We start from the raw sequence: 19,475 nt of genomic DNA, 5'->3' as shown, positions 1-19,475 counted from the left end.
CAACTTATTTCTTTGGGCCTCAGTTTCCTCATTTATGAAATAGGGATAAATGAATCTGTTATGAGGATATAGCCAGGTAATGAATGTACTTCAGAGCACATTGTAAGTTGTAAAATGCTATTCAAGTAGGAGAAATTACTATTAACAGAACAGAATTATGGGTTTCTTTAGGAAAGGATTTTCTTTACAGAAAATAAGTACCAAGCTCAGAGAAACCCCCAAAAGATTCAATTGATCCACTGGAAAAGTAGAAAAATTTTAACTGTATAAAAAATAGAGTGTATTTACTGGTTGTGTAACCTTGAACAAAGCTTAAATTCTCTCTGGACTTGTAAAATGTAAAAGTTGCTCTGGATGACCACTAAGGTCCCTTCCAGCTCCACATCTCTGATATTGTGATCAATCTTAGGTCGTGACCTGTAAAGGCACTTCCATTTCTGACTGCCTAGGGTTCTGTAGATATGATAGAATCAACTCTCTATCTTACTCGTTTCTATTCTTAGACTTTATTAGGAGCTGGGAAATGCGGAGGGAGAGAAAGAGAAGATAGCTGAAGAGGAAGGACTTTTCTTCCTGGAAAAAAATATGGAAGTATATACATTCTTTCTTCTCACCATTCTTACTGTTCATTATGATTTGTCCCAGAATAAAGAAAGGAAGGAAGGAAAGAAGGAAGTGAAAATCTCCCCTCTCCTTCTTTCAGTAGTAAAGGTGACTTAAGAACAATGAACACTTTTTGGATATTTCAGGTCAGTAGCAGAAAAGACCTCTATTGATCTCTGAGAAAAGAAGAGATAGTTCTCTCCCTGTAGGGGTTAGACTTGCTCCCCTTTCAAGGGAAGGCACTTTATTGATCTAGGATTTTGTGGGCATGGGGTACATCCTTCACTGAAACAGAAAGTAGACATTTCAAGCCTTAGAAGATGGCTTTATGAATTACTATGGCCAAAAAATGTTAGTCCTCTGGTGGCCTTATGGAGAGCCTCTCTGAACTTACCTATGATAGTACTCTAGTGTAGTCTTTCCAGCTTGGTAGCTTCTATCAGAGATTGCAGATGAAAATATTAATGCAAGCCTCAAAGGAAAGCTAGATTTAAAACTTTCAAATGACTATGAGTAAGATCTGCTCTAAAGGAGATCTGTGAGTGTTTCCTGACATATACACTTCAGCTTCTAATCCAGAGGGAGAGAGGGAAAAGTAGCAGGAGGTCAAATTGCCAGGTATAATTTCTTCCCCTTTTAAAGCCTGAAGATCAGCCTGATAAGGCCTTAACCACATCAGTGGGAAGAAGCTATCATTACCATAGAGGCATTATCATAGAGGGCAATTTAGCTAGGATGCAGGAAAGGAGATTTGTTGCCTATTGCCTTAAGGAAGACTGTATTCTAAAGCTGTCTCTAAGTCATGGATAAAAAGGAGAGTTTGACCTTATGACGTCTGTTTCTTACAGACTGCAATTGCAGAGGTTTTTTTCTTTTTTTTTTTTCTTTTTTTTTTTTTTTTTTGTCTTGGAGCAGGAGAGAGGGAGAATACAAGTGAGTTATGTTCATGGAAAAGTAATATTTCTTTGGGCAAGGGATGCTTTTCTTTGTAAATTTCTAAGTTATCCTGTATTATATAAGTCCCTGGGATGTTCTTGTCTGTTGGGTCAAATTGTGAGCTGTCTGAGATCTTGAGCACATTGAACAGCAAATAATTGAATGATGATGGCTCTGTGCCACAAAATCAGAAACACCTGCTTCCCTGGCAACACCTTCTGAGCCTATTCTCTAAGGCAGGCCTATATCGGAGGGCATGGCACCCTTTCAGCCAGAAGTTGTGGGATTCTGATATAAGCTCATCAAAGGGCTTTATTTCCCCCATTGATAGGACTATTTTTTTTTAAGAAAGGAAAAAAGTACAAATGATACTTTGGATTTTCCATCTTTGATTGAGAATAGGAGAGGGACAGCTGTCCTTTTAAAGGCAGCAGCTACTAACAACTTATTTCTATAGTCAACTATCCTACCTCTCTGATTGTGGTAAATTATTTCTACCCACTGATAAAGGTGATAGAAAAACATATCTTCCAGGATCCTACATTTTATTCCTTAACTGACCTCTGTTAAAACAAGCTCATTGGAAACAATATCTCTCTTCCTTTTCCATGCATACTTTTTAATATGAATACCTTCTAAAAACTAATTATAGATCATGAAATTCTTCTCATTGACTTTTGTTATGTTCTGATGAACATATGACCTGTGCAATTATTTCTATGTTCCAATGGAAACTAATGATCTTTAGATGATTATGATTGCTTTTTGGTACTTTTCCTTAAATCGGAGTAGGGAACTTTCAGCCTGCTAGCCATATAAGGTCCACAAAATCATTTGCATAATGGATTGCAGGTGATGATGAACTGAAAGCTAAGTACAACAACCCCCCCCCCCCTGCTGCTTGAGTTCTATAAGTTGATAATTTTGTGTAGCCTGCAAATGATGTTGTAAATAACCAAATGGCCCTTGGTAGGAAAAACGTTCCCACCCCTGCAATGATAATATGTAATTTGAACACTTCCAATCATTAGACCCCATGAATAAGGACATGTAATGTGGGCTAAATAGATGCTGGGTTGTTATCAGGAGGTCTGTCCTTACTTCTTAGTCATCAAAAATAAGTCTTGCTTCTTAGTATGGACAATCCATTATTGATGGACTGAATCCAAATTAAATACCATACTTAGATCATACATTATAGAAAAATATTCACCATCCTGGGAGCCTCTAAAGGATGTGATTGACTTGAGTAGAATATTCATAAAACAATAGGATTTGGGTGAAAATTATAATTCGAAGTTGGGTTCATGTGAAAAGTAGAATCAGGGTGTTAGGTCTCTGATTTGTAAATGAATTGATCAAACTCTTTCAAAGCCATTCTTTTCATTCACATGGACTGTTTTGATCTTGGAAGAGGGCAAATCTCTAATGTACTTCTCATATGAGAAGTATTTTTAGTATAATTATGTGTGTCTTAATCCTTTTGTCTAGATTCTGGGCTTCCCAAGTATGGAAGCTATCTTACCTATATTTTGTAATCTCCTTGAGGTCTAATATTGTTCCTTATATATACAAGAAGTAATTAATGATTGTTTATTGAATGAGTGAATGAATGAATAAATCTTGCCCCTAGATCATCACTTCAATATGCTTGGCAGTTGAGGAAACTGGCAGCTGTGCAAAGCAGGATTTCTTGATATGCAGGTTAATATACTTGAAGCATTAAGATCAGGCAGGAGTTTATTCCATCCTTGGCCACAGATCCCTCTGGGTTAATGTGTTAAACCAGCTATTCACACAGAATTATGAAACACAGACATGAGTGATGCATTGAAAACAGGAGACAACAACAAATAGTGATCTGCACAGGACGTCGTCCCCGTGATGTTGGTGGGGTGTGCTGTGTTCTTGCCACTCCTAAAGGTTAAACAACATTATTCCCATCACACACCCTTCCCTAGATGGATTTTGTAGGGATGTCAGCTGCTGTGTCTCCAACTTGTTGGTTTGGGAAAGTCACTCTCAAAGTGACTCCTGCTGCCCTTCCAATGGCATAAGTTTTTTTTTTTTTAATTCTTTTAAAATACTGATCATAAATCTACTATCACAGTATGGAATTATATTGAATCACCAGCAGAAACTGCTTCTGATCACGTGGTCTAAAAGCACTCAGCTTGAGCTCAGAGATGCTCAGGGGGATCTGAAATTAGAAGTGACAGTAAATGGGAGATGGGTGTGAAGTGCATGTGTGTCCCCCATGCTGAGAGCAGGGCCACAGAGATAGGTGGGCGGTGGGATTCATCCAAGCCATGAAGAGGGGTTGTCATGGAAACGTTTCACAAAGGATGCTCTCTCTAAGTCATGTATTAGCAGATCTCTGTCCAAATTTGCGGGCACTTTGTGTGTTAACCAAGCAGATGTCATTTGCTCCCCTTTGGAAGGAGCCTGAGGAAGTGTTCAATTACTGGTTAAAGGAGGTCAGAAGGCTAGTGTCCGGCTTCCATACTGGAGGCACTAACCCAATGTAAAGTCTGGTAAAAGGATTTCTGGCCAGTGGAGAATGACTGAACAGTAATGCTCAAGGGCGCTATTGAATGAATATCCAATTCAATAAGGTACCCACAAAAAAGGTTAAAGGTTATAGGACCGTGAGATCGGGAAGGGACCTTAGGTGACTTGATTTCATCTAGTCCAACACTCATTTTACAGAATAGAAAACAGGGCAATGTATTTGCCCAGAGTGATTCTTTAAACCTGCCCATCAACCAAGTCTAAATCCACTTATAATAAGGCAGTTGTGGGTGGTGGGAAGTTCTGACTTGGAGTCAGGAGAGACTAGGATTGACTCTCACTTCTGATGCTTATTCCCTCTTTGACCATTGACAATCACTTAAACTATCTGAGTCTCAGTTTCTTCTCCTTGGATGCCTAGGGATATTATTTTCAGTATCTACTTCATAAGATTGTTTTGAGGATTATATGAGATCATATATATAAAATGCCCTGCAAACTTTAAATGTGGTATATCAATTTCAGCTATTATTATTCTTTTCTTTCTGACATGCCTCCATTTTGTCTGTGAAGCTATCTCCCTCTGTCCAAATCATTCTTCAAAAAACCCAGCATAAATCCTGTCTCCATCCAGAACCAAAGAATTTTAGAAAATCAAAGCCATAAGGGACCTCAGAAATCCAACTTCTCTGACTGATCAGAAAGAAACATCCAGCCTTAACTTAGAAATCTCCAGTGATGGAGAAAACTCATTAGCCTAAGAGGCAGCCTATTTTGGCTACTTTTATGATGATAAGGTTCAAACTTCTTTAGAGATCATTTTGGACAGAGAAATTTCGGATAAAAAGCAAAGAGAGAGATTCTAGAGAATGTGGAATCAGGTCATAATCCCCAGTCCTAATTGTAAAGATTTTTGGCAGCTCATGTTTAGGGATCATGTAGATCATGTAGAAAGATCCTTGATAATTCCCTATTAGGGGGTTTAGCCTATGCTAAAACACTTGGGTGATAGAAAGATCACTCCTTCCAAAGGCATAGAATCATAAAATTGAAAGGGACCTACCCTTTTGACTTGTGCATCCCCATCTAATATATTCTTTATAAGTAGTCATCTAACCTTTGTTTGAAGACTTCTCTATACAGTGTCTTTAGTACTTATTGTTCTCATGCTTCCCAAGGCCTTGCATTGAAGTTTCCACATGGGCTTCTTCTCCTGAGCAGTGCTCTGGGTTCTGGCAATAGGCTTTTCCTTTATACATATATTAAATATGCTCACTAAATCTGCTTTCCAATATAGCAGCGGTCTAAGGTGACATAGTAATTCCTGGACTTGTATCAGTGGGATTTCCCTGTAATTACCACAAATATCTTTTTTTTTCCTCTCTGAGGCAATTGGGATTAAGTAATTTGTCCAGGATCACAGAGATGAGAAGTATTAAGTATCCAAGGCTGGATTTGAACTCAAGACCTCATGACTTCAGGGTTGCTGCTTTATCCATTATACCATTTAGCTGCCCCTGAAAGTACCATAAACATCAATGGGGTTGATATGTATCTGTTGTCTTGTCTTTCCCTGATTCCCTGCCCCACACTTAGTATTTTTGCTCTATTTTGAACGCTCGTTATCTTTCAACTCATCTTGCTACAAATGCAGTTATTTTATTCTCTCTATTATTCCCCCCTTCAAACCTCCCCTTGGCTTCTGTGATATTGCTTCACTTGATTCCTGGACCTTTTACTTTCTCAGTCTCCTTTGCTCTGTGTCATCTACCTCCTCCCTCCCACTAAGCGGGAGGATCACCCCAGGTTCTGTCCAGGGATCTCTTCTATAATCTTGCTACAACTTTCTCTTTAGGTAATCTTAGCAGTTCCCATCAGTTTAAATTACAAGTTCTATGCAAATGACTCCCAAAGCTATATGTTCTATACCTGCAGGTCCATAGTAATTTATCAATCAATCAATTAATAAACATTTATTATCTGCTATATGCCAAGCACTATGCTAAGTGATGGACAATAAAAATTAAGATTTTTATAATGCTTACTATGTACTAAGTGCTTTATAAGTATTATCTTATTCAATCCTCACAACAATCCTGGGAGGTAAGTACTACTTATTTTACAGATGGGGAAACTGAGGCAAAGAGATCAAATGACTAGCCCAGGGTCATACAGCTAGTATTTGGGGTAAGATTTTAACTCAGATTTTCCTATCTGTAGTCCTGGTACTGTATCCACAGTATCACCTAGATAACCATTTATTACTGATGGTCTACTGGATACTTCCTTTTAGATATTCTACAAACATCTCAAATTTTATGTTTGTCCAAACCAGAACTTGTTCTCCCCTCAAAACCAGCTCTTCTTTGAACTTCTTTATTCCTGTTGCTGACCCTGCCATCTTTCCAATTACCCAGGCCCACAACTTTGGAGTCATCAGTGATTCCTCCTTCTCCCTCAACTCTCAGTCAGTTTTCAAGTCTTGTCAATGCTACCCCCACAAATCTCCTTTATTACTTTTCACTGAGACTTTCCCAATAATTTCTTAATCAAGCTGATTGCCTCCATGCTTAGCCTTCTCCAATCCATTTATATGAGAGCCAAACTGACATTCCTAAAACACCATGATCATATCACCCCAAAACATGAAAATTTTCAACAGCTTCCGCTGCCTCCAGGATAAAATACAAAATCCTTAGCCTGGCATTTGAAACCATTCACAATCTAGTTCTTGCCTACTTTTCCAATTTTAAATTCACATTATTTCTCTTCATACATTCTCTTTTCCAGTCAAGCTAACCTTTGAGCTATTCCAAAGATAAAATATTTCATCTCTTCTTTTGGTGTCTTTGCATAAGTAGTGTCTCCCATATCTGGAAAGCTCTTGCCTCTTCCTGGCAAAATCTCTTTTTTCCATTAAAGCATAATTTAGTTACTCTCTTATACACGAGCTTTCCCCCGATCCTCTCAGTTATTAATATCTCTCCCTCTTGAACCTCAGAGCCCTCAGCCTCCAGGATGCCTTTCTTGATTTGGAAGGTCACAGTAGAGTGATTATTGAATTAAATTTGATGGATACATTTCTTCACAGGCAGATGTCAGGCCTGTAGGTAGAAAGCTTATTCACTGACTATATGTGACATCGTGATATCTACCATTTGTGTGTTTTCCTGTTTTAAACATAAACCAAGACTAAGGTCTTTCTTGTTCCATTCTCATCCTATGACACAACACCTGGAGCCCAACATTTTAATAAAGAATTAGTTGAGCTGAGTAGAACTGCAAGGATGGGCTTGTAGGAAGTTGGTTGCAATAATGGGAGGCAGTGAGGGCCTCTGTGCTCATATCACATAATACCCGAGGCTATCCCATGGGTGAGACACACCTCATAGGAGAACTGGCGAACACAGTACCTGTAGCCGATGGAAAGGGGAGTTCAGCAGAATGCTTATGGAACAGAATATCGGGAGGAGTCCTACCTTCAATGGTGATAGCCTGTTCTCCTCTTTTCTCCTGGGTCAGTAAGGATGTACTCTGCACAAACAGTTCGGCTCCACTGCGGGCTGATCCTAGTTTGTTTGATAGCTATAAATATTCAAAGGATACATGTTAGAAATCAGCTTAAGGCATGCACTCTTCACTGGGTGTGTGTGGACATCTGAAGGACTCTGGAGTAGATTTCAAGTTCCGTGAACTTGGATGGGACAAAAGAAGTGACATTTTCATGTATTCATTGACCTCTAACTGAAATTTAGCATTTTTCTCAGTGATAACTGTAGGTAACAAAAGCACAATAGTATTAACAGAAGCTGTAATTTTGTCCCCGATAGGAACCATATTTTCATGTCATGATGCAGCTGTTGGAGATCTAGAAATATCATTTATGTTCATCATTGCTTGGTGGTTCAGTTGTTTTCAGTTGTGTCTAACTCTTTGGGACCCCATTTGGGGTTTTCTTGGCAAAGATACTGAAGTGGTTTGACATTTCCTTCCCAAATTTATTTTACAGATGATGAAACTGAGGCAAACAGGATTATGTGACTTGTCCAGGTTCACATTGCAAGTTAGGAGTCTGAGACCAGATTTGAATTCAGGAAAATGAGTCTCCCTGATTCTAAGCCCAGAGTTCTATCTATCCACTGCACCACTTTGCTGCCTAGTATCACAGCTCTAGTTATCAGTTATTAGATCTGCTGCTAACCCACACAGGAGCACAGGCTTCCCATGTATTTCAATATAATGGGTTTCCATTGTAATCCTATGTATATCCTATTTGTCTGGCATATAGTGAATGCTTAATAAATGCTTGTTTTCTTCCTTTCTTAATTTACACATTTAAAAACATAGCTTAAGAAGGATTGAGAGACTTCTCCATAAATGATATTAAAAAGGTTAAGAACCTCTGACCCTTTAAGGTCTGTTGGGGTCACCAAGATATATTTTGAAAGAAGAAAACATCCTATATTTAAATCCAGTTTTTACAGTTAAGTTTAGGAAAGGTAACTTCTCTGCTTGGGTTTCAGTTTTAAATTCAGAGTGTGATAATCATATAGGGCTTCTTTACCGCCCCTCACTCTCAGCAGGATGGTTTTGAGGCTAGAGTGAGACCCTAGATTTGAAAACACTTTGAACATTAAGTGCTATTTAAATGTGACTTCTCAGAGGATTGTCTTTCCTATCCTCTCATTCCTGGGAAGACAGGATCATAATTATCAGATCATAAATGTAGAGTTGGAGGAGACCTTGGGGGTCACATTATCCAACCTTCCTATTTTATAAATGAGAAAACAGCCCAAGAAAATTGACTTGCTTAATGTTAAAAATGAAAGTAAGCATCAGAGATGGGTTTTGAACCTAGGTTCCTCTTGCTCTAGAGCCACTGCACATTTCACTCTAGGGTGTTGCCTCCAGGGAAGTATGGAGAGCTCTAGAAAGTCTCCCATACTCACCTCACACTCATAATGTCCCATGTCGTCCTGGCAAGCCTTCTTGATCACTAATACCAGCACCCCACTCCGGGGTTCATTGAACATCTGGTATTTGCTGCTCTCAGTCAACAGAGTGCCATTCTTGTACCACCTGTAGATAGAAAGCTATGAGATCTAGCCCATACTGACACCTGCCCAAAGTGGGTACAGCTGAGGGCACTGCAAGCCCACACCCAAATCTGAGACTGGGGAAGATGAAGATGAAGTCCCCCAGGCTTTTGTTTCAGCCAGGTTGATCTTGCTATTCCCATCTCATATAATGTCAATTCTACCCTGCCGTGTACTGTTGCTCCATTTAGATATTGATCTTTCCTTATCTTGAGATCATTCATAATCTTAGGGAACTATATACTCTCCACTGATATTCAAGTGCTCCTTTTTCTCCAGTCCAGAGTGATCCCCTTTGAACTCCCAAGGGGATCATAGAGTTCTAGCAGCCAAGATGTGGTGAAGGGTCTGAGTTACCCCACATTATCCCTGCCTCATTTTATTAGTTTCAGTCTTGTCCCCCTCAATTTATTTCTCACTGCAATTAAGGAATCCTAACCTCACAGAGAGCCTTTAAATGAATTAAAATGAAATTATTATTACACTCTACTGGCCACTGGAGCTGCCTATCTCTGAATCATTTCCAACTCAAAGATATCTTTCCTGAGAAGCAGCTCTTGACCTGCCTTCTGGATAGTTCAGATGTGGATGGAAGAAAAGAAATACCAAACTGGACATGTTCAACCTATATCTGATTGCTTGCTGTCTAGGGGAGGGAGAAAAATTTGGGAATTTGGTTTTGCAAGGGTGAATGTTGAAAACAATCTTTGCATGTATGTGGACAAACAAAAAGCAGTTATTGTAGAAAAGAAACACTGGTATTTTATGAGAGGGCATGTTTGGACAAGGACATGGGCCACTTATGTAGCAGAGGAATAACATTAAAGAAATTTAGCACTCCACTGGTTACCCTTATGTATTTAAAGAACTAGAGGAAAGTTCCCAATTGTTTAAACCACCTATGGATGATTTATGAAAGGGCAAGGACCAATGGGAAGGTGGAGAGAGGCTGTGATCTGCATCTTAATGAAATCATGAATTCCTTTCAACATCACAGCATCTCCCCTGCTCTCTTTCTCTCTTTTTTTGAGGCAATTGGGGTTAAGTGACTTGGGTCATACAACTAGGAGATGCCAAGTGTCTGAAGCTGCATTTAACCTCATGTCCGCCTGACTCTAGGGCTGGTGCTCTATATACTGTGCCCCCATCTGCCTACCTTACTCTCTCTTTTCATCTGGTTTCCCCACTAATCTAGAAAAAGCTGATGACCATCCCTTTGGTTCTCCAGAGGTAGGCATTTGAGGGACCTACCTTATCTGCGGGTAAGGAGCTCCCTCGATGGTGCATGTAAATTGTGTGTCTTCACCCTCCACAAAGTGGGCATTGCGGACTTTGTTCACAAATCGTGGAGGGACTGCAAATCAAGAGAGAAATGAAGCCTGTCTTCCCCCTCTCAAGCCCCCCCTTTGCAGGTGCCCTATCACCCAGCACTGAATTCCCTTTTGTCCCTTCCTCAGGACCCAAAGTCTTCTTGCTTTCACTACATATCCCCCATCCCAAATATGGGCTTGGGAAAGAGTTTGACCAAATTCATGCACATGAGATGAATGTGATAGGACAACATTTAACGTGCTAATTGGGCCAGGGATGTTTGTATTCTACTACCAAGTTTTAGCCCAAAGGAATGATTCTCAAATGATTTTGCTCCTTATAATACACACATGCATCCAAGTGCACACACATGTAACATGTGCATGTGGTAGATTGAAACAACAGATATGTATGCATACAGTTGTGTAAGGACAGGTGTAGGTATGTATACACACAGGTGTAGTTAAACATATATATGCATACAGTGCATACATGTATGCACGTATCCTCCCCCCATAAAATGTAAGACCCTCAAGGGCAGCAACTTCATGTCTGGCACATAGTAGGCTTTTAGCAAATGCTGCTTATGATTGTTGCAATTTTCAGCATTTGCATATTAACAGAGGAGGTAGAATTTTGATCCAAATATGGGCTGTACCCCTAATTATGAAGCCTCTTGGAATCAAGAAGCCATAGGTTTTCAGAGTCAGAAGGGACCTTAGAGCTCATTTAGTCTAATCCCCATGTTTTATAAAGGGGAAAACTGAGTTCCAAAGATGAACAGTAACTGAATTGGGGATCATTGACTAAGGACACCTTCCCTTTCCCTTGCCCCCATATAATGGGTTACAACCTAAGAAAGTTGGGATTCAGCTCTGGACTCTGTAATTCTCTAGCAATGAACATATTGACAATTCCCATCGATATTCAGATACATGAGATATACAGTGTACTACCTAATGCATATAACATTGTATCTATATGATATATGTGTGTGTGTGTGTGTGTGTGTGTGTGTGTATATAAAATGTATTTATGAATGTTACCATGGCTAAAAAAAGAGTAACATGGGCTACACTTCGGGTTTTTGCAAACCAAATTTGGAGGGAAACTGTAGCCACTCCTTAGGTCAATGTGTCCCTTTGGGACAAAGGCTCTTTCGAGAGCTCTTGCAATCACAGCTCATCGTTCTTTGCCAGCCAACGTACAGGAGCTTCAGCGCACTCACCCAGCACAAGGATCTTGCCCAGGGTGCTGGCATTGCCAGCCGCACTGGCAGCAAAGCACATGTACTGTCCTGAGTCCACACCCGTCAGATTGTCCAGGATGAGGGCGTAGGAACCATCGGGGTCTTCTATGAAGATATGGTGACGATCGACATCCACTGGCTTTCCATCTGGCAGAAAGAGAAAGAGCAGCCATCATGTCCCAGCAGCTTGGGGTGGGGATGGATACCTGCCGGGTGACAGGACTAAAGGGAGCCTTTGGATGTCCAGGATTTATCACATGATTATTTGGTGGCGCGGCTGGGGTATGGGTCCTAGATCTTCTGATCATAAGTCTAGAGCTCTTTCCATTTGGAGAAATGTGAAGCCTTGGAAGATCCTCTAACGGACCAGGGGCTTCTGACTTACCTTTATCACAATTCCTCCCATTTACTGAGCATGTTACACTTTCTAACCACTTTTGTGATCATGATGTGATGTTATTCTTGTTCATAGTAATTCTTGTTCCTACAGCTAGAGGTTTTAAACTTGGGGTTTATGAACTTAGAAATTTATTTTCATAACTTTCAACTTGATTTCCTTTGTAATTTGATATATTTATTTTATGTTTTTAAATATATGATTATGATAAAGTTTTGCCTGGGGACAATGGCACAAACAAAGGCTAAGGATCTTGCTGTGGTGCTTTAAAATTTACAAAGTGCTTTCTCCACAATAATGCTGTGAAATAGGTAAGTACGTGCTATGGCCTCTAAGGTCATAGTCATGGAGCTTAGCCACTTGACTCCAGGACAGGGGATCCCAAAGCCCCTCTGCCCCAGTGTCCTACCCAAGAGTCTTCCTACCTTTGTACCAGCTGACAACAGGCTTTGGGGTCCCAGTCACCCGGCAGGCAAGCTTGACAGTCTCACCCAGCTTGGCAGTGCAGTCTGCTAGCTCTTCCTCAAAGTCTGGAGGGTCTGAAAACACACATGGGATGTGAGGACCTTGGGGGTACATAGTTTTTAGCAAGTAAATTTAAGAGCCCACCAACAGACATGCACAGTCACCATGAGCAATTTTGAGCCAGTCATTTTTGTTTTAGAAAAGAGCAATACTAAGACTTCTTACTTGGAGTCACTGCCTTGTAATAGGTCTCCCTGCCTTTGTCCCCCATTCCATCCATCCATCTAGAATATGTGACTTCAATCATCTCCCTAATGGAGGTGATGCATTCCCCATGCTTAAAAACCACAATGGTTACTTTTTGTCCAACACTCACAATAATCTCTTACAGCATTTTAAAGTATAAAACCCCCTTCTAGCTAAAGTCCTTTGCAGTTCTAACATTCTGTATTTTAAGATTTTTCCAACAATCAGGGGAGAGAAGTAGTCCAAGGCTTGCTTCCATCTTTCAAGGATATATGAGTCTTTCCATATGTGTGCATGATATAAACACATTGGCTTATGGCTGGCTTTCTAGAGTAATAAGCCTCTCTAGGCTTAAGTAGGTTGCTTTATTATTTTTTTTTTCCTGGGGCAACTGGGGTTAAGTGACTTATGGAAGGTCACACAGCTAGGGAATGTTAAGTATCTGAGGTTGGATTTGAACTCAAGTCCTCCTGACTTCAGGGCTGGTGTTCCATCCACTGGGCCATCTAGATGCCCCTACTAGGTTGCTTTTTTTTTTTTTTTTTTTTTTTTTGGAAGGCATACACTCAGTCTTCTAGCATTATGGGATATGCTGAGATTTGGGCTCCTATGACTTAGCTTTCAATTTTAGTGAAAGAGTTAGTTTTACTATCCCCATTTTACAGATGAGGAAACCGAAGCACTGGGAGGTAATACGCCCCGCCTAAGGCCTCACAGGGGCTGAGATGAGAATTTGAATCCAGGTTTCCTTGGTTCAAACTTAGCACTGTTTCCTCTACAGGACAGTTTTATCCCAGCAGAGACTCAACCATCTCTCAACATGGTGGGATCAAACAAGGCTATGAGATTTTAGCCATTCCACAATAGACCATTCCATAAAAGAGGGACATGTGGGAATTTAGGTGTCACAATGCCCACCCTCCAAGAAGGGCACATTCCCCATGAGCTCTGGGCCCCCCGCCTGCTTCCCCATGCTGGCCAGCTGCTCCCCACTCACTCCAGACAGGCAAGGAGAGCCGCTGCTGGATGCCGCAGATCTCCTTCACCCAGGAGTTCTTGATGATGACAGTGCGAGCCTGCAGCAGGTATTTGCGAACCGAGTCCTCCCGCTCGTGCCAGACCTCGAAGGCCCGGTCATCCCCCTCCACCTGGTCGTTCACATCGATGTTGCTCAGCTAGGGTTGGGGAGAGCAGGGTCAGCACGAGGAGTAAAGTTCCTTCTCTCCCTCTTATTCTCTTAGGGGGATCTGAGCCTGAAGGGATTTCTAATTGAAGAACCCCATTCTAGGTGACCTGGCCCACCACTCTCTGTTCTCCCTCAGGACTCTGTCTCTTTCTGTCTGTCTCCAAGAGGAGACAAGAGGACCTAGGTATTTATATAATGCTTTAAAGTTTGAAAAGCTTTTTTATATATTATCTTATTAAATCCTTATTAAAATTTACAGTACAACCCTGTAAGGTGAGTGCTTCTGTTATCCCCATTTTATAGATAAAGAAATTGAGACTCATAGAGGACTGGCCCAGGGTACGTGGTGGGAATTGGGTCTCTCTGAATCCAAGCCCGGGGTTCTATTCACTATGCCACAAGATGACCACCATAGGAATCTGGGATTGTCCGAGGAAGTGACTCCACTTTCTTACTTAGTATTTAGTAAGTACTTAGCACTTACTGACTCACTTAGATCTTAGAGACCATCTTATTTTGTTGCTGTAGTTATTGTTTAGTTATTTTTCAATATTGCCCAACTCACTGAGACCCCATTTGGAGTTTTCTTGGCAAGGATATTGGAGTGGTTTGCCATTTCTTTCTTCAGCTCATTTAACAGACTGAGAAACTGAGGCAAACAAGGTTAAGTGACTGGTCCAGGGTCACACAGCTGGTGAGTGTGTGAGGCTGCATTTGAACTTAGGCATTCCTGGGTCCTGGTCCAGAGCTCTGTATGCTAGCTACGTTACTTAACTGCCCATATCTATATGTGTATACACACATATGTAATTTGTATGTGTATATATGTGAGTATATTTATACACACACATATAAACTTTTTGTTGTTCAGTTCAGTTTGTTGTTCAGTTGCTTTCCTTGTGTTAAACTCTTCATGACCTCACTGGGGGCTTTCTTAGCAAAGATACTAGAGCAGTTTGCCATTTCCTTCTCCATCTCATTTTACAGATGAGAGAACTGAGGCAAACTGAGTTAAGTGACTTGCTCAGAGTCATACAACTAATATATGTCAGATTTGAACTTAGGGAGATAAGTGTTTCTGATTCCAGGTCCAGCACTTTATCCACTGCACCACCTTGCTTAACTTCATTTAACAGATGAGAAAATAGAAGCTTAGGAAGATAAAGCCCAATATCCTACAGATGGTAAATATGGCAGGAAAAAGTTGGTTTTTTTTGGGCAGGGGGAGCTGATGTAGGTGTGATATAGGGAAAAGTGGTCTGGCCTGTGAATCAGGAAGACCTGAGTTTGAGTCCCAGCTTTATCATTAGCTATTTTCTCCTGTGTAGAAAAAAGGGGAGACCAGCTCATTTCTAGAAGACCACCTCATCTCTAGGGTTTCTTTCAACTCTGACCTGTTGTGACTGTGAACTTCAGTAATAGTGTTTTTTTTAATCTCTTATTTTTCTCTAAGATAAGCCACGGTTAATGTTCCCTGGGAATGATGCCTTACTTTACCCAGCCCTGCAGGGATGGCATATTGTCTTTATATAAGAAGGTCTAGATATGCCCCTGCCCTTTATGGTGCTATGATTTGGGGGAGATCATTTCCTCTTTCTGGGCCTCAATTTCCTATTCTGTAAAACAGGGGAGTTGGACCTAAGGGCCATTCTACCCCCACATTCTATGCTCTGTATTTTATAATTTAAGATTCCTCTTAGCGCTGACAATCTAAGTCCTAATGTCTCCTATAGTTTCCACATTCTGTGTTCTGGGGTCCTTCCCACTTCTAACATTCTGTGATTTCAGACCCTTCCAGCATGGAGTCTGGGAGAATACCTGCTAAATAAAGCCTTCTCAGGTGGATGAACACTGGGAACTGAGCTCCCCAGCCCCATCTTGCTCCTTCAAAAGTTGTTTTGGATATGATTTTGCAACTTGGTCTGGAATATGTCCCTTTGATTCCCTGGGGGCTTTAGGTCTGTTTATATCTGGATGAATGGGGCAAGAGATGCCATGCTTTGGCCAAGGATTGATTTATCGAAACTATCAATATGCACTATTGATGCAAAACATCATTGCCCTACTAGACTGGGGAAGGAGGAAGGGGACCACAGCAGGGAAAGAAGCCTCAGCAGCCTCTATACCTTCATCATGTTTCTGAAGACATAGCTGTAGGTGTCTGTCCTGGAGTCCCGTTTGGGCTTGCAGATCACCAGGTGGTTCCGGAAGAGGAAGACGTGCCGGTTGTGGCCCTTCCAGCCCATTCTGGCTCCGGGAGCCCCCTCCCACACAATGAAGTGACCCTGTGAGTAAACAAGCAGGGACATTAAAGGTCAGAACAAAGAATTCCCTCACATGTATCAGGTATCTACTTACAACCAAACACTGCCCCTATCAACCTTTAAATCACTGAATAAAGTCTCATCAGTCATCAAACAGCCAAGGAAATATCATTTCAGTGTTTAATCAATCTGGGGAGCCTATCAGTTCTCAAATGACCAAATAACATTCCATTATCCCTACACAACCAAACAGTGACTTAGCATCTTCAAATTATTAAACTTAGAGGATTTGGTTAGGCATTCATTCACACACATCAGTAATCCAATGATTAAAAATTGTGTTGTTAGACCTCATAGTACTAATTAATTCAGCTACTTCCTTGCTCTTATGATGAAAAATCAGAATCCCCCATCTCTGTCTTCTACCCAGTTTTGTTCTATTAAAATCCAGGTTCACAATGAGACAAATTAAATATACAGTAAATAATTTCAAAAAATTACCTCCAGCAATAAGGGATAATCATATGGTATGCATATGGACAAGTTCATATATATATATATATATATATATAAATATATATATATATATAAATATATATATATATATATATATTCCCACAGGTATTCTCTACAGCTAAATATATTTATTAATTTTATTAATATGTATTACCTTTCATTTTACTTATTTATAAAATTTATTAGCTATTTAATATGACTAAATGCCTCTGCTGGGCAATGCGGGAAATACAAAGTTTAGACGAGTGTGGTCCCCTCTATATGAAGCTTTAACCTACCAGGGGAAGATCAGACAAAGCACAGAGAGAAAATGTACAATATTATGTGCAAAGTGCATTACAGAAGGGGCAGATCAAGACCTAGATAAATTCTGGGAGGGACTATCATCAGCCATTAGGGATATCTTCTTAGAAGATATGGGTTTTCAAGGCTAAGTAGGAAGTCAATGTGTTGAGGGAAGAAGAGAGAAGAGGGAATTCTAGCTCCACTTGATGGGGATCATTTGAGTGAAAGCATAGAGGTGGATAAATAGGAAAACATGGCATTTGTATAGAGAATGGCAGAGTCTAGTTGGCCTGCAATATCCAGTACATGCATCCATCCAACTTTAAGCATTTATTAACCCCCTATTATGTGCCTTATGTGCTTAGCACTAGGGTTACTGGGGATACAAAGAAAAAGCAAAACCAGTCCCCAATCATCTGTAAAAATCTTAGTCTTCAATAAGGATAGAAATGTATGTTGAAGCTGGAGTGGGATGCCATATGCTAATATGACTATATATGCACACAAACATAGGACTAAAAATTTATGTGTGTAAGGGATAATAGCGATTTGCTATTCCGGTTCTACTTTTTAAAGAGAAGGAAATTGAGACCCAGAGATTGTCATATATACCTGTTTATATATTCAACATAAATAATTCAAATGCACACATATATACACACTCCTATATTAGATTGCAGTCTCCTTGAAGGCATCTTTATATTCCCCAAGAGCCAGCACTAGGTCTTCCCCAGTGGGGACTAGATAAATGTTGCTGAACTGAAAGGTATGATACTGCATCCTCTGCCTCTACTACACAAGTGTGTGTACACATACATATACATGCACACATACATATACAGGGATGCTTCTGGTAGGCAAGGTCAGAGCCCAGGAGGGAGCATGGGGAAAAACTGGCATCTCCTCAGCATCTCATAGCCACATCCTGGTCCCATAACTGCCAGGGTCTTGCCTTAGCAGCTGCCCAGTCTTAGAGCTGGGCCCATGCAAAAAGTCCTGGTTTGCAGGATTTTGCAAGATGCTGAGTTTTCCTGCTCATCATCTACTGCCCACGATGCCTCTGGACTAATGGAGAACAATGAATTATACCCCTGAGTGAAATCTAGGTTAGTTGCCCCAAACCCTGTCCAGCCCAGTCCAAGAGACCTGGCGAATAGGGTCCCCCAGAGCCTCCAGATTCCCAGGGTAGTTCTCAATGAGTGAGACATGAAGCTTGTTCTCGGCTCGCTGGGAGAGGGCAGATACAATTGCATAGGCCTGTTCCAAGAGGGCACAGTTCTGCCCATTTCGTGCCTTGTTCCGGATCAGCTCCTAGAAGAGGGAAAACAAGTTAGATCAGTGAATTTCAGTCAATGTCATAGGTCAAGAATCATCTTGAAAGTGTATGAACTTTGCTCCTTGGCCCCGGCCCCGAGACTGGACCGATGTTTTGATTGCTATAGGGAAATCTCAAGTGAGGTAAATTCTTCTACAATGAAGTTGGCACTTTTTCTTCGACCTTTCCTGCAACCTTTCCTTTAGTCTTAGAGAGCTGCCTTGAGCAGAAGTGTCAGACACATAAATTAAAATATAAACTGGGAAACACTGAAAATAATAAATGAAAATTCAGGAAAACATAAATAATGTTACATTTTAAAATTAAGTCAGTAAGTGGCCAGAAGGGAACTTTATGTACAGGTCAGTGACCTCCATTTCTATCCGAGTTTGACACTAGACCTAAATCACTAAGAAGTTTGAGTGATTTTCCCTCGCTTAAATGAGCAGAGCAGTATATATCAGAGATAAAATGTGAACACAGGTCCTCCTGGCTTCTACATCAGCTCTTTCTCCACAGTATTACATTGGCTCTTGTATGGCTTAGGTTATTACCCTGCAATTTAGGTGGTCCAAGGATGATCATTCCCATTTTACAGATGAGGAAAATAAGACAGAGAAAAAGTGACTTCTCCTGGCTTAGAATGTTGGGAAGCACTGGAATTCAGCAAAACTTCAGAGTCCTCTTCTCTAGTCAGAAAAAAGCTCAAGATTCATCTGTAGCATCCACCCAAATAATCCCCTAATTCCACACATATTTTACACAGATCACAATGACAACAATGATTCCCATTTGTGTAGGGCCAAGAATTACAAAATGTTTCCCTAACAACAAGTTCAACCATCCCTGCAAGGGATAAGGAAGAGATGGCTATTAAGTGTCAGAGCTGGGATTCAAACACAAGTTTCCTAATTTCAAAACCAGCCCTTTCCACTTCCATAATAGGCGGCCTCTGAGTTTTCATCAATGGCAAGAGAAGATCAAGGGCAGCTATGTGAAGCAGTGGATACAAGCTGGGCCTGGAGTCAAATCTGGCATCATACATTGAATAGCTATGGCAAGTCACTTAACCCCATTTGCCTCAGTTTTCTCATC

The 19,475-nt window shown here is 40.7% G+C and overlaps 1 protein-coding gene across 1 annotated transcript in view; it reads right to left on the bottom strand.

The window, feature by feature from the left end:
- OBSCN (obscurin, cytoskeletal calmodulin and titin-interacting RhoGEF) overlaps nucleotides 1-19,475 on the bottom strand; it is a 318,398-nt gene that overhangs the window by 65,559 nt on the left and 233,364 nt on the right. The window contains 8 exon segments of the mRNA XM_074282618.1: nucleotides 7,530-7,635; nucleotides 9,000-9,129; nucleotides 10,398-10,500; nucleotides 11,686-11,853; nucleotides 12,529-12,642; nucleotides 13,812-13,989; nucleotides 16,127-16,285; nucleotides 18,212-18,376. Coding sequence (XP_074138719.1) covers nucleotides 7,530-7,635; nucleotides 9,000-9,129; nucleotides 10,398-10,500; nucleotides 11,686-11,853; nucleotides 12,529-12,642; nucleotides 13,812-13,989; nucleotides 16,127-16,285; nucleotides 18,212-18,376 — 1,123 coding nt within the window.

Source organism: Sminthopsis crassicaudata, chromosome 1, assembly GCF_048593235.1.
Source record: "Sminthopsis crassicaudata isolate SCR6 chromosome 1, ASM4859323v1, whole genome shotgun sequence".
In the NCBI taxonomy this organism is placed as follows: domain Eukaryota; kingdom Metazoa; phylum Chordata; class Mammalia; order Dasyuromorphia; family Dasyuridae; genus Sminthopsis; species Sminthopsis crassicaudata.
Note: the sequence above shows the minus strand (reverse complement) of the source record. Positions and strands in the feature narration are given on the sequence as shown.